We start from the raw sequence: 12,562 nt of genomic DNA on the forward strand, positions 1-12,562 counted from the left end.
TGAATTTGAGAAATGAGAAAGAGGTAGACAAAGGATGTATGGTCTTTCATAATCCCTATGTCTTGAAGAAAGTAGAGGGACTATTAGTCTCCTTCTACTGGAATTTTGAATAAAAAGCCTTTTGCTATAAGTTCCTTGACTTTTTGTTATTTTGTAATCGCTTTATTAATCATGTGCACATATCCACTAAATGATAATAAATTATTAAATTATAACAATTACCTGAAATTAATCTCCAAAAAAACAATTACTTGAAATTAGAAAGAAGAAAAGGAAAAGTTGAAATCAATTTGGGTAGCTGAATAGTCAAATATTTGCATTTAAAACAAATGAATAATAACATGTTGAATAGTAATGGAGTGCATTAACAGGTTTTTCCATTAGCTATATTTAATTATTTTATATAAAATAAAATAGAAAAATCATAAAGGAAATTAAAAATAAAATAAAATGTCGTGGTTGATGAGCTGGCTCAACAGGAGTGCAACAACATTAAATTCTACGTCTTAACTTTTAGATATATATAGAATATAGATATAGATATGTTTACCATTACTCTTAAATTGGTATATGTTTACCATTATATAAAAATAAAAAAAAATAAAAAAAATTTCTTAGCAATATATAGAAAATTAAAATAAAAATATTTTAAATAATTTTTTAATCGCCACACCTCGCCGCACTCGCACCCTATTTTTTCAAAAATTGCCGAATCCTGCACCCACACCTAAATTTGTATCTGCACCCGTGCTTTATAGCTTAAACTGCTTCACTTGAATTCAGTTGCTCCCTTGCAGCATGGTTGCTTATTGAATTTATTTACGTGGTTGTAGGGAGCAGCAACTCAATGCTATGTGGCATTGCATCCTCAAGTTAAAGGAATAAGTGGTGAATATTTCATGGATAGTAATAAAGCAAAAGCAAGCTATCACGCTCAAGATGCAGAATTGGCAAAGAAATTATGGGACTTCAGCTTGAGCATGAACAATCTTCCTTGATGCTGCTTGTGGCATTGATGCCTTGGTATGTTCCAAGATGTCTTTCAAGATGTCTTGGTGTGTGTTAGGAAGGCTTCTATTTATACGAGTTTGGGAGTAGGTGAGTGACACATGGTGGAGTCTAATTTGTGACACATGTTACAATCTGATTATAGGATTTTTAAGACTTTTTCTTCAAGACACATGGCATTGTTTGATTGGCTGAAATGCCTTGATATATTTTTAAGGTGACACATGTCAGCGATTGATTGGACCACTTATGTCATTGCTTACACGTACTGGGTGTCATTGCTTGCACGTGCTGATGTATGGCATGTGTCATTGCTTACACACGAAAGATTGCTTACGTCATTACTTACATGCGCAGATGTGTGATTAACATTTTGCATGCTTTTTATGTTTTTATTTCATGACACTCGGTAAATTTTTGTTGCCTCCTGAATGGTGATGGTAAAACTTAGTTGTAGTACATGACGCTCTATAATTGGCTATACTTTATGGACTTGGTAGTATGATGTGTCAGCTTGTGATAGGTTGAGAATTTTCCCTCTCTATAGTAACATAGTAAGTAATTCACCTCCATAATTTATCATTTAGCATCAAATCTAAAATTAGTATATGTATACTAATAAAAACATCCAATTTTTAGTTGGTTTGAAGAACTCAAATCCATTTAGTGATTAAAAAAATGGTTTTTTTAATAGCCACAGAAAATAGAGGTTTGCATCACAAAAACTAAATTACCACAAGAACAAAATAATAATAATAATAAACAAACTAAATTATATAGAGGTGGATTTTTTTTTTTAATCAATATGAGGTGGAATTAATTGAGCGACATTCATGATCACATCAGGCTGACCTGTACAGAATGGAGTTTGTGGATGTACAGCAGAAAAACACACAGGAAGTCAGTTTGAAGGCAGCAAGGTGGACTCCCCCTCAATCAGATGGTATTTATAAACTTAATGTGGCTTTTTCCCAATCAAAACAGTCATCTTCAGTGGGTATTGGACTCATTATCCGAAATAATGTTGGAGAAGTGTTAGCTGCTGCTTGTGATAAAGGTGTGAAGGAGTTGAATCCATTGTGTACAGCTGCTTGTGTGTTGAGGAAAGTTCTACTGTTCTGTCAAAGTATCAACTTTTCCCAGGTGCAGGTGGAGTGTAATTTTGCAGAATTGGTGGACTTGCTAAACTCTGACCGAATATGCTCTTTAGAGGTGGCATGGATTTTGGAAGATATTACTATTATTAAGGATAGTTTTAATTTTATTTCTTTTTCTAGTATTCCTTTAAGATGTAATTGAGCTGCACTAGCTTTAGCTAATGCTGCAAAAGAGAAAGATGAGGTCATTGTTTGTTTAGTCAAATGCCTCTCTTTTCTCTTCCCCATTGTACAAAGTGATATACATCAATAAAGTCTACTATCGTTTCTGCTCAAAAAATAAAAAATAAAAAAAGGAAAAATAAAAAAGAAGAAAATGACGTCTTGGAAATTATTATTATTTTTAAAGAACTACTATTATTTTAGTGAGATGTGCAGTTTGATGAAGATTCATATGTAAGCTAATTTTTTTTTTAAAATAATTAAAATAAAATTATTAAATAAATAGTAATAATAATGAAGATCATATGATAAGCTAATTTTTTTTAAAAATGTAATAATATAAATATAGTAAAATAATATAGTAAATACATTTTAATAAAAAAAAATTGCTTTAAGCTCTAATTGTTTAGAGTTTGGACTTTAACTTAAATAAATATCCATTTTTTGTTTCTTTATAGTAAACTTTATTTGCATAATATCTTACACGCAAATTTAGAAGCAAAAAACAATAGGTAAGGTTAATTTATTAGATTAAAACATAAGCATAAGTTGCATCTTGGGGAAAAAAAAGTGAAAAAAATACAACAATATGAGGTGTATGTGTGGGATTTAATTATAGGTATGTCTTTAATGGTTAAGAGAAATTATATGAAAAGCCATGACTTAATATATATATATATATATATATATAATTGATGATAAAGTTTAATCTAAATTAAATATTGTTAAATCTTATCCCTTTGTCAAGAGTCTTGTTGCTTAATATTAATAAATTATTAATAATAATATTAAGAAATAAATGCAAGAAAAAAAAAAAAAAAAAACGTGAGTTGTGTGAGATTTAAGTTTAGAAAATTTCATGATAAACCTTTAGTTTTATTTAAATTAAACAGTTGTTAAATGTTATTCCTTAATTTGATGAGATATATCATAAAAAATAATATAAAATTAATTTATTAATTAGTAAATCTTAAAATGTTGATAATAGACTTTTAGTTGGTGTAGAAGTCAAAATGTAGTTGTTTTTTTTTCTTTTTTTGAGAAAGAAACGTGGGTTGTTGTTTCATGTTTGGGATTTAAGTTTAGAATTTTTTTATAATATACTTTTAATTTAAATAGAATTTAAATTTGTTGAAATATTTAAGTTTAGAAATTTTTGATAATAAACTTTTAGTTTGAGTAGAATTTAAATTTGATGAAGTTTAAATGATAAAATTCTATCTAAATTAAACAACTGTTAAATATTATCCCTTAATTTGAGAAATATACATAACAAATAATATAAAATNAATATACCATAACAAATAATATAAAATTAATTTACAAATTAGTTGTTCTTAAAATATTGATAATAGACTTTTAGTCGGAGTACAGGAGTAGAAATCAAAACGTGGAGTTTTTTTTTTTTTTTTTTTGACAAAAAAATAACATGGATTGTTGTTTGGGATTTAAATTTAGAATTTTTATATGATATACTTTTAGTTTGAAGAAAACTTAATTTTTTTGAAATTTAAATGATAAATTTTCACTTAAATTAAAAAATTGTGAAATAATATCTCTTAATTAGAGGAAATATATCCTACAAATAATATAAAATTAATTTATTAATTAGTGAAAGTAGCCACTTGGCGCAATCATGGTTTTTAAGTATAACTTTCATTATATAGTATAGTATATGATATGATTTAAATCCCTTTCCAAAGAATAAATAAAACCAATGATTTCGATTTCATAATTGATTTTAGCACCCAAGAAAAGAAAAGAAAAAGTTATTTTTATTTTTATTTTTTGGACCCGAAATATGTCCAATTCAAATCCTACTGCCGAAATTTGGACACTAGGCTCAAAATATGAAAATATGCTCTATAAAAATATATCAAGCTATCAACATATCACAATAAAAATAAGGTTAAAGTTAACTCAATTGATAAATTATCTTATTGTCAAATAAAAAATTGAGATTTAAACGTCGTTTACACTAAAAACTAATTAGTGTCTTGATTTAAGAAATAAAGAATAATCATAAATAAATAAATAAAAATACAAACAACTCAATTTTGCAACTTCAACTCGTATTTTTCTAAAAATATAATAAAAAAGAAACAGACAATTAGCTGAGGATTTTTTTTTTTTTTTTTTTCCTTTTGAGGAAAATAGTAGCTGAGGAATTTTTTGATAAAAACTGACTATAGTAGCTGAGGAATCAAAAACTGAATATAATGGAAAGAATATGAAATTGTATATAGTATGGGTGTGGACTTGGGCTTTGAGGGTTGACCATGGTTATTAATGATCTTGTAGCAATTTGAGGGGGCTGGGGCTTGATCTTGTTCTTGATCATGACGTTTTAGTTTAGAAAGTACCACAGGACCCATCCTAGCCGTTGAATTGATATCACATCCAACAATCATATCCAATGATGTGAAGACAGAGGAATATAATGCAGTTGGGTCATCCTAGTAATACATCCTAGTCAGTCTTATAATTCTGCTCAAAAAAAAAAATTCAGTCTTATGATCATGAACCTTGTAGGGGCCAAATTCAATATGATTATATACCACGATCCAAAATTAGCAAAACCATTTAATAATTTCCCTATTATGGTAGTATATAATTTTTTTAATATATAATTTTTATTTTAAAAATCTAATTTATACATGAAAAAAGTAATTTAAAAATTATCAAAAAAATAGTCGTACTTTTTAGGTAATATTTTGTGAGAGTTAAAATTACATTTTTACCAAAATATCCTTTAATCTTACCTGTACTCTTTTTTTTTTTTAGATAAATCTCTACTTAAACTTAGAAAAATAAATATATTTTTAAACTAAAAAAAAATCAAACAGAGTAACCCTTAAATAATAGTTAAATAATAGTTTTGATATTACTTACAACCTGAAATCAGTAGTGTAGAGTAGACAGAAAGAGACGGAGTTTGTGATTGTGAGTTTGTCTGTTTGTTTGTTTTTGGCAAAGCAAAAGATGTGGATTTTCAGCTGGAAAGGGCCATCTGGGTTCTCAGCCTCTTCCACAGCTGAGGAAGTTACCCAAGGAATTGATGGAACTGGTCTTACTGCTATTGTCACAGGTCTTTTTCTTTTTAATTTTTCATTACCTGGGTGTTCTTTGATTTGCCTTTATATTCTAATTCAGTAATTTGTGGTTTCAGATTATTGTAAATCTCATTCAGGAATCAGGAGTGTGTGTGTGTGTTGGGCTTGGGAATAAATGGATGAAAGACTGTATTTTTTTAGATAAATCTCTACTTAAACTTAGAAAAATAAATATATTTTTAAACTAAAAAAAAATCAAACAGAGTAACCCTTAAATAATAGTTAAATAATAGTTTTGATATTACTTACAACCTGAAATCAGTAGTGTAGAGTAGACAGAAAGAGACGGAGTTTGTGATTGTGAGTTTGTCTGTTTGTTTGTTTTTGGCAAAGCAAAAGATGTGGATTTTCAGCTGGAAAGGGCCATCTGGGTTCTCAGCCTCTTCCACAGCTGAGGAAGTTACCCAAGGAATTGATGGAACTGGTCTTACTGCTATTGTCACAGGTCTTTTTCTTTTTAATTTTTCATTACCTGGGTGTTCTTTGATTTGCCTTTATATTCTAATTCAGTAATTTGTGGTTTCAGATTATTGTAAATCTCATTCAGGAATCAGGAGTGTGTGTGTGTGTTGGGCTTGGGAATAAATGGATGAAAGACTGTTTTTGTTATTCTGTAGATGCTGATGTTGTTCTTTCATTGGTATCAGCTTATTATGTAATGGTTTTTCAGTTATTTATAAAAAAAAATAAAAAAAAATAAATAAAAAAAAGCAGATTAAGAGGGTTTGAATTGGTAAACCAAGAAGAAATGACAAGGGGCTAAAACAATTTGATTTTTTGGTGAAATATGATAAAAATAATTTTGTATGAGAGTGAAGAAAAAGTCCTGGAATATTACAAAGTTCTCTGCTTTTGCAATGATATTTTTTGTGATAAAATCATGAACGTGTAAGCTGTAGAGTTTTCGGACTTGATGAAACCGTGCAAATACATGACTCACGACAAGTAGGTGGATTCAGATTCACTGTGGTGATTATCATTAATTGGTATTCTACTTTAATAATTGGTACTGATTCTCGATTGATTATAGTCCTGCTCTAATTGAAAAAATATTAGTTTTGTGGGAATTGTTAGACTGTTGGATTAAATTTCAAAATTAGCATGTTAGCATATTCAAATATTATCTATGTGAATTGATGATCCTTCAATATTGTGGTAGTTTTGTGAGTTCCCAAAAGTATACTTATTTAGAACTTGATTGCTTTCGAAGAGTGAACTCAGCGAAGATTTGTTCGAAGTATTTGGAAAGTGGGAAATTTAAAAAAGGGGGAAAAATGAAAAAGAATAAAGCTTTCATTTTTTCCTGTGTTCTTGTGGCATTGTGACTTCTTCACTTGTAATGTTGAGTTTTAGAAAATATAAAAAATTTCTTGGTGTCATTGCGGTGTTGGTAGTTCAATCTATTAAGACTAGTTTTTTTTTTTTCCTTTCTTTTTCCACTTTTTACTTTGCTGAATGTGTCTGATATGATTTCAGTTTCAAGAATACAAAAAGAGTGACATATTTACCTCACCCAGGTTGTATCCCTTTTATTGGATGGAACATTGGGTGAATTCTGCACATTTTAACATATTTCAGTTCTCACATTTATTTGAATTCAGGAGCATCAAGTGGTCTTGGTGTAGAGACAACACGTGTTCTTACGTTGCGTGGTGTCCATGTTATTATGGCTGTAAGGAACACTGATGCTGGTAAGAATGTCAAAGAACAAATACTGAAGGAAATCCCCAATGCTAAAATTGATGTCATGGAGTTAGATCTTAGCTCAATGGGATCCGTAAGGAAATTTGCATCAGATTATAATGCTTCAGGTCTTCCACTGAATCTCCTCATGTAAGCACACTATGCTGGAGCTATTGTAACTGTTTAAATTCCATTTCCATATAGTTATCTTTGTGTGTGCATCAGTGGGGGCATCAGCTTGGGTGCAAGCATGCAATCGTGTGTCTTTGCGTGCTGCATGCTTGCATAAATTTTTTTATCATAGTTGTTTTGTTGATTCCTTCTTTGTTGTAGTTTTTCATTGAACTCGCTAAAATAGAAATCCCTGCTCCCTACAAGATTCTTTTTAAAAAAAATCATGTTTGAGTCCTGCATTTAGGTTGGATAGCTCATTGATAAGGAGTGATATTGTCTATTGTTTGTTTGAAAGTAACAATGCAGGGGTGATGGCAACTCCGTTCAAGCTTTCCCAAGACAACATAGAACTGCAGTTTGCAACTAACCATTTAGGTATGTTACTCATTAGTTCCTTTGATCTATCTTTAAGGTGGCAATAATCTATTTCATGGCGAGTAGGGTTGAAAATATCAGAAAAAGGGGGAAATTTTAGTCACTGAATTATCCCTTCTTCATTTATTATTTTGGAAAATCATAAATAGTTTAATTTTCAAATCAGAAATAAAGTTTGTCCCAAGATCCAAAGTTACTTCTTTTAGTTGGGTTATTCCTTTAAATTATCAATAGGATTCAATACTTTTCTTTGGTAAATAATCCCAATCAAAACAGTCATCTTCAGTGGGTATTGGACTCATTATCCGAAATAATGTTGGAGAAGTGTTAGCTGCTGCTTGTGATAAAGGTGTGAAGGAGTTGAATCCATTGTGTACAGCTGCTTGTGTGTTGAGGAAAGTTCTACTGTTCTGTCAAAGTATCAACTTTTCCCAGGTGCAGGTGGAGTGTAATTTTGCAGAATTGGTGGACTTGCTAAACTCTGACCGAATATGCTCTTTAGAGGTGGCATGGATTTTGGAAGATATTACTATTATTAAGGATAGTTTTAATTTTATTTCTTTTTCTAGTATTCCTTTAAGATGTAATTGAGCTGCACTAGCTTTAGCTAATGCTGCAAAAGAGAAAGATGAGGTCATTGTTTGTTTAGTCAAATGCCTCTCTTTTCTCTTCCCCATTGTACAAAGTGATATACATCAATAAAGTCTACTATCGTTTCTGCTCAAAAAATAAAAAATAAAAAAAGGAAAAATAAAAAAGAAGAAAATGACGTCTTGGAAATTATTATTATTTTTAAAGAACTACTATTATTTTAGTGAGATGTGCAGTTTGATGAAGATTCATATGTAAGCTAATTTTTTTTTTAAAATAATTAAAATAAAATTATTAAATAAATAGTAATAATAAATTATAAAATCAGTAAATAATTTTAATAAAAAAAATTGCTTTAAGCTCTAATTGTTTAGAGTTTGGACTTTAACTTAAATAAATATCCATTGTTTTGTTTCTTTATAGTAAACTTTATTTGACATAATATCTTACACGCAAATTTAGAAGCAAAAAACAATAGGTAAGGTTAATTTATTAGATTAAAACATAAGCATAAGTTGCATCTTGGGGAAAAAAAAGTGAAAAAAATACAACAATATGAGGTGTATTGTGTGGGATTTAATTATAGGTATGTCTTTAATGGTTAAGAGAAATTATATTGAAAAGCCATGACTTAATATATATATATATATATATAATTTTGATGATAAAGTTTAATCTAAATTAAATTATTGTTAAATCTTATCCCTTTGTCAAGAGTCTTGTTGCTTAATATCTTAATAAAATATTAATTTAAGAACATGCAATGCAAGGAAAAAAGAAAAAAGAAAAAAAAAAACGTGAGTTGTGTGAGATTTAAGTTTAGAAAATTTCATGATAGACCTTTAGTTTTATTTAAATTAAACAGTTGTTAAATGTTATTCCTTAATTTGATGAGATATATCATAAAAAATAATATAAAATTAATTTATTAATTAGTAAATCTTAAAATGTTAATAATAGACTTTTAGTTGGTGTAGAAGTCAAAATGTAGTTTTTTCTTTTTCTTTTTTTGAGAAAGAAACGTGGGTTGTTGTTTCATGTTTGGGATTTAAGTTTAGAATTTTTTTATAATATACTTTTAATTTAAATAGAATTTAAATTTGTTGAAATATTTAAGTTTAGAAATATTTGATAATAAACTTTTAGTTTGAGTAGAATTTAAATTTGTTGAAGTTTAAATGATAAAATTCTATCTAAATTAAACAATTGTTAAATATTATCCCTTAATTTGAGGAAATATACCATAACAAATAATATAAAATTAATTTACAAATTAGTTGTTCTTAAAATATTGATAATAGACTTTTAGTCGGAGTACAAGAGTGGAAATCAAAACGTGGAGTTTTTTTTTTTTTTTTTGACAAAAAAATAACGTGGATTGTTGTTTGGGATTTAAATTTAAAATTTTTATATGATATACTTTTAGTTTGAAGAAAACTTAATTTTTTTGAAATTTAAATGATAAATTTTCACTTAAATTAAAAAATTGTGAAATAATATCTCTTAATTAGAGGAAATATATCCTACAAATAATATAAAATTAATTTATTAATTAGTGAAAGTAGCCACTTGGCGCAATCATGGTTTTTAAGTATAACTTTCATTATATAGTATAGTATATGATATGATTTAAATCCCTTTCCAAAGAATAAATAAAACCAATGATTTCGATTTCATAATTGATTTTAGCACCCAAGAAAAGAAAAGAAAAAGTTATTTTTATTTTTATTTTTTGGACCCGAAATATGTCCAATTCAAATCCTACTGCCGAAATTTGGACACTAGGCTCAAAATATGAAAATATGCTCTATAAAAATATATCAAGCTATCAACATATCACAATAAAAATAAGGTTAAAGTTAACTCAATTGATAAATTATCTTATTGTCAAATAAAAAATTGAGATTTAAACGTCGTTTACACTAAAAATTAATTAGTGTCTTGATTTGAGAAATAAAGAATAATCATAAATAAATAAATAAAAATACAAACAACTCAATTTTGCAACTTCAACTCGTATTCTTCTAAAAATATAATAAAAAAGAAACAGACAATTAGCTGAGGATTTTTTTTTTTTTTTTTTTCCTTTTGAGGAAAATAGTAGCTGAGGAATTTTTTGATAAAAACTGACTATAGTAGCTGAGGAATCAAAAACTGAATATAATGGAAAGAATATGAAATTGTATATAGTATGGGTGTGGACTTGGGCTTTGGGGGTTGACCATGGTTATTAATGATCTTGTAGCAATTTGAGGGGGCTGGGGCTTGATCTTGTTCTTGATCATGACGTTTTAGTTTAGAAAGTACCACAGGACCCATCCTAGCCGTTGAATTGATATCACATCCAACAATCATATCCAATGATGTGAAGACAGAGGAATATAATGCAGTTGGGTCATCCTAGTACTACATCCTAGTCAGTCTTATAACTCTGCTCAAAAAAAAAAATTCAGTCTTATGATTATGAACCTTGTAGGGGCCAAATTCAATATGATTATATACCACGATCCAAAATTACCAAAACCATTTAATAATTTCCCTATTATGGTAGTATATATATTTTTTTAATATATAATTTTTATTTTAAAAATCTAATTTATACATGAAAAAAGTAATTTAAAAATTATCAAAAAAATGGTCGTACTTTTTAAGTAATATTTTGTAAGTGTTAAAATTACATTTTTACCAAAATATCTTTTAATCTTACCTGTACTTTTTTATTTTTTTAAGAATAAATCTAATTTCTACTTAAACTTAGGAAAATAGATATATTTTTAAACTAAAAAAAAAAATCCAAACAGAGTAACCCTTAAATAATAGTTAAATAATAGTTTTGATATTACTTACAACCTGAAATTAGTAGTGTAGAGTAGACAGAAAGAGACGGAGTTTGTGATTGTGAGGTTGTCTGTTTGTTTGTTTTTGGCAAAGCAAAAGATGTGGATTTTCAGCTGGAAAGGGCCATCTGGGTTCTCAGCCTCTTCCACAGCTGAGGAAGTTACCCAAGGAATTGATGGAACTGGTCTTACTGCTATTGTCACAGGTCTTTTTCTTTTTAATTTTTCATTATCTGGGTGTTCTTTGATTTGCCTTTATATTCTAATTCAGTAATTTGTGGTTTCAGATTATTGTAAATCTCATTCAGGAATCAGGAGTGTGTGTGTGTTGGGCTTGGGAATAAATGGATGAAAGACTGTTTTTGTTATTCTGTAGATGCTGATGTTGTTCTTTCATTGGTATCAGCTTATTATGTAATGGTTTTTCAGTTATTTATAAATAAATAAATAAAAAATCAGATTAAGAGGGTTTGAATTGGTAAACCAAGAAAAAATGACAAGGGGCTAAAACAATTTGATTTTTTGGTGAAATATGATAAAAATAATTTTGTATGAGAGTGAAGAAAAAGTCCTGGAATATTACAAAGTTCTCTGCTTTTGCAATTATATTTTTTGTGATAAAATCATGAACGTGTAAGCTGTAGAGTTTTCGGACTTGATGAAACCGTGCAAATACATGACTCACGACAAGTAGGTGGATTCAGATTCATTGTGGTGACTATCATTAATTGGTATTCTACTTTAATAATTGGTACTGATTCTCGATTGATTATAGTCCTGCTCTAATTGAAAAAATATTAGTTTTGTGGGAATTGTTAGACTGTTGGATTAAATTTCAAAATTAGCATGTTAGCATATTCAAATATTATCTATGTGAATTGATGATCCTTCAATATTGTGGTAGTTTTGTGAGTTCCCAAAAGTATACTTATTTAGAACTTGATTGCTTTCGAAGAGTGAACTCAGTGAAGATTTGTTCGAAGTATTTGGAAAGTGGGAAATTTAAAAAAGGGGGAAAAATGAAAAAGAATAAAGCTTTCACTTTTTCCTGTGTTCTTGTGGCATTGTGACTTCTTCACTTGTAATGTTGAGTTTTAGAAAATATAAAAAATTTCTTGGTGTCATTGCGGTGTTGGTAGTTCAATTTATTAAGACTAGTTTTTTTTTTTTTTCCTTTCTTTTTCCACTTTTTACTTTGCTGAATGTGTCTGATATGATTTCAGTTTCAAGAATACAAAAAGAGTGACATATTTACCTCACCCAGGTTGTATCCCTTTTATTGGATGGAACATTGGGTGAATTCTGCACATTTTAACATATTTCAGTTCTCACATTTATTTGAATTCAGGAGCATCAAGTGGTCTTGGTGTAGAGACAACACGTGTTCTTACGTTGCGTGGTGTCCATGTTATTATGGCTGTAAGGAACACTGATGCTGGTAAGAATGTCAAAGAACAAATAC

The 12,562-nt window shown here is 28.7% G+C and overlaps 2 protein-coding genes across 2 annotated transcripts; both read left to right on the forward strand.

Annotated features, from left to right (window-relative positions):
- Positions 1 to 1,869: 1,869 nt before the first annotated feature.
- LOC112035252 (uncharacterized) lies at positions 1,870 to 2,307 on the forward strand. Its single transcript, XM_024068078.2, has one exon. It carries the CDS (start codon positions 1,870 to 1,872, stop codon positions 2,305 to 2,307), a length of 438 nt encoding a protein of 145 aa, XP_023923846.2.
- A 3,326-nt stretch (positions 2,308 to 5,633) lies between these two features.
- On the forward strand, positions 5,634 to 7,273 carry LOC136067633 (short-chain dehydrogenase TIC 32, chloroplastic-like; the record flags this gene model as incomplete). Its single annotated transcript, XM_065773802.1, is given in 2 exon segments — positions 5,634 to 5,885; positions 7,042 to 7,273. Coding segments are annotated over 2 exon segments (338 nt in total), but the record flags the coding sequence as incomplete, so codon positions are not given.
- Between the last annotated feature and the right edge of the window lie 5,289 nt (positions 7,274 to 12,562).

The sequence above is a fragment of the Quercus suber genome, unplaced genomic scaffold (assembly GCF_002906115.3).
Source record: "Quercus suber isolate HL8 unplaced genomic scaffold, Cork oak 2.0 scaffold_80, whole genome shotgun sequence".
NCBI classification, from domain to species: domain Eukaryota; kingdom Viridiplantae; phylum Streptophyta; class Magnoliopsida; order Fagales; family Fagaceae; genus Quercus; species Quercus suber.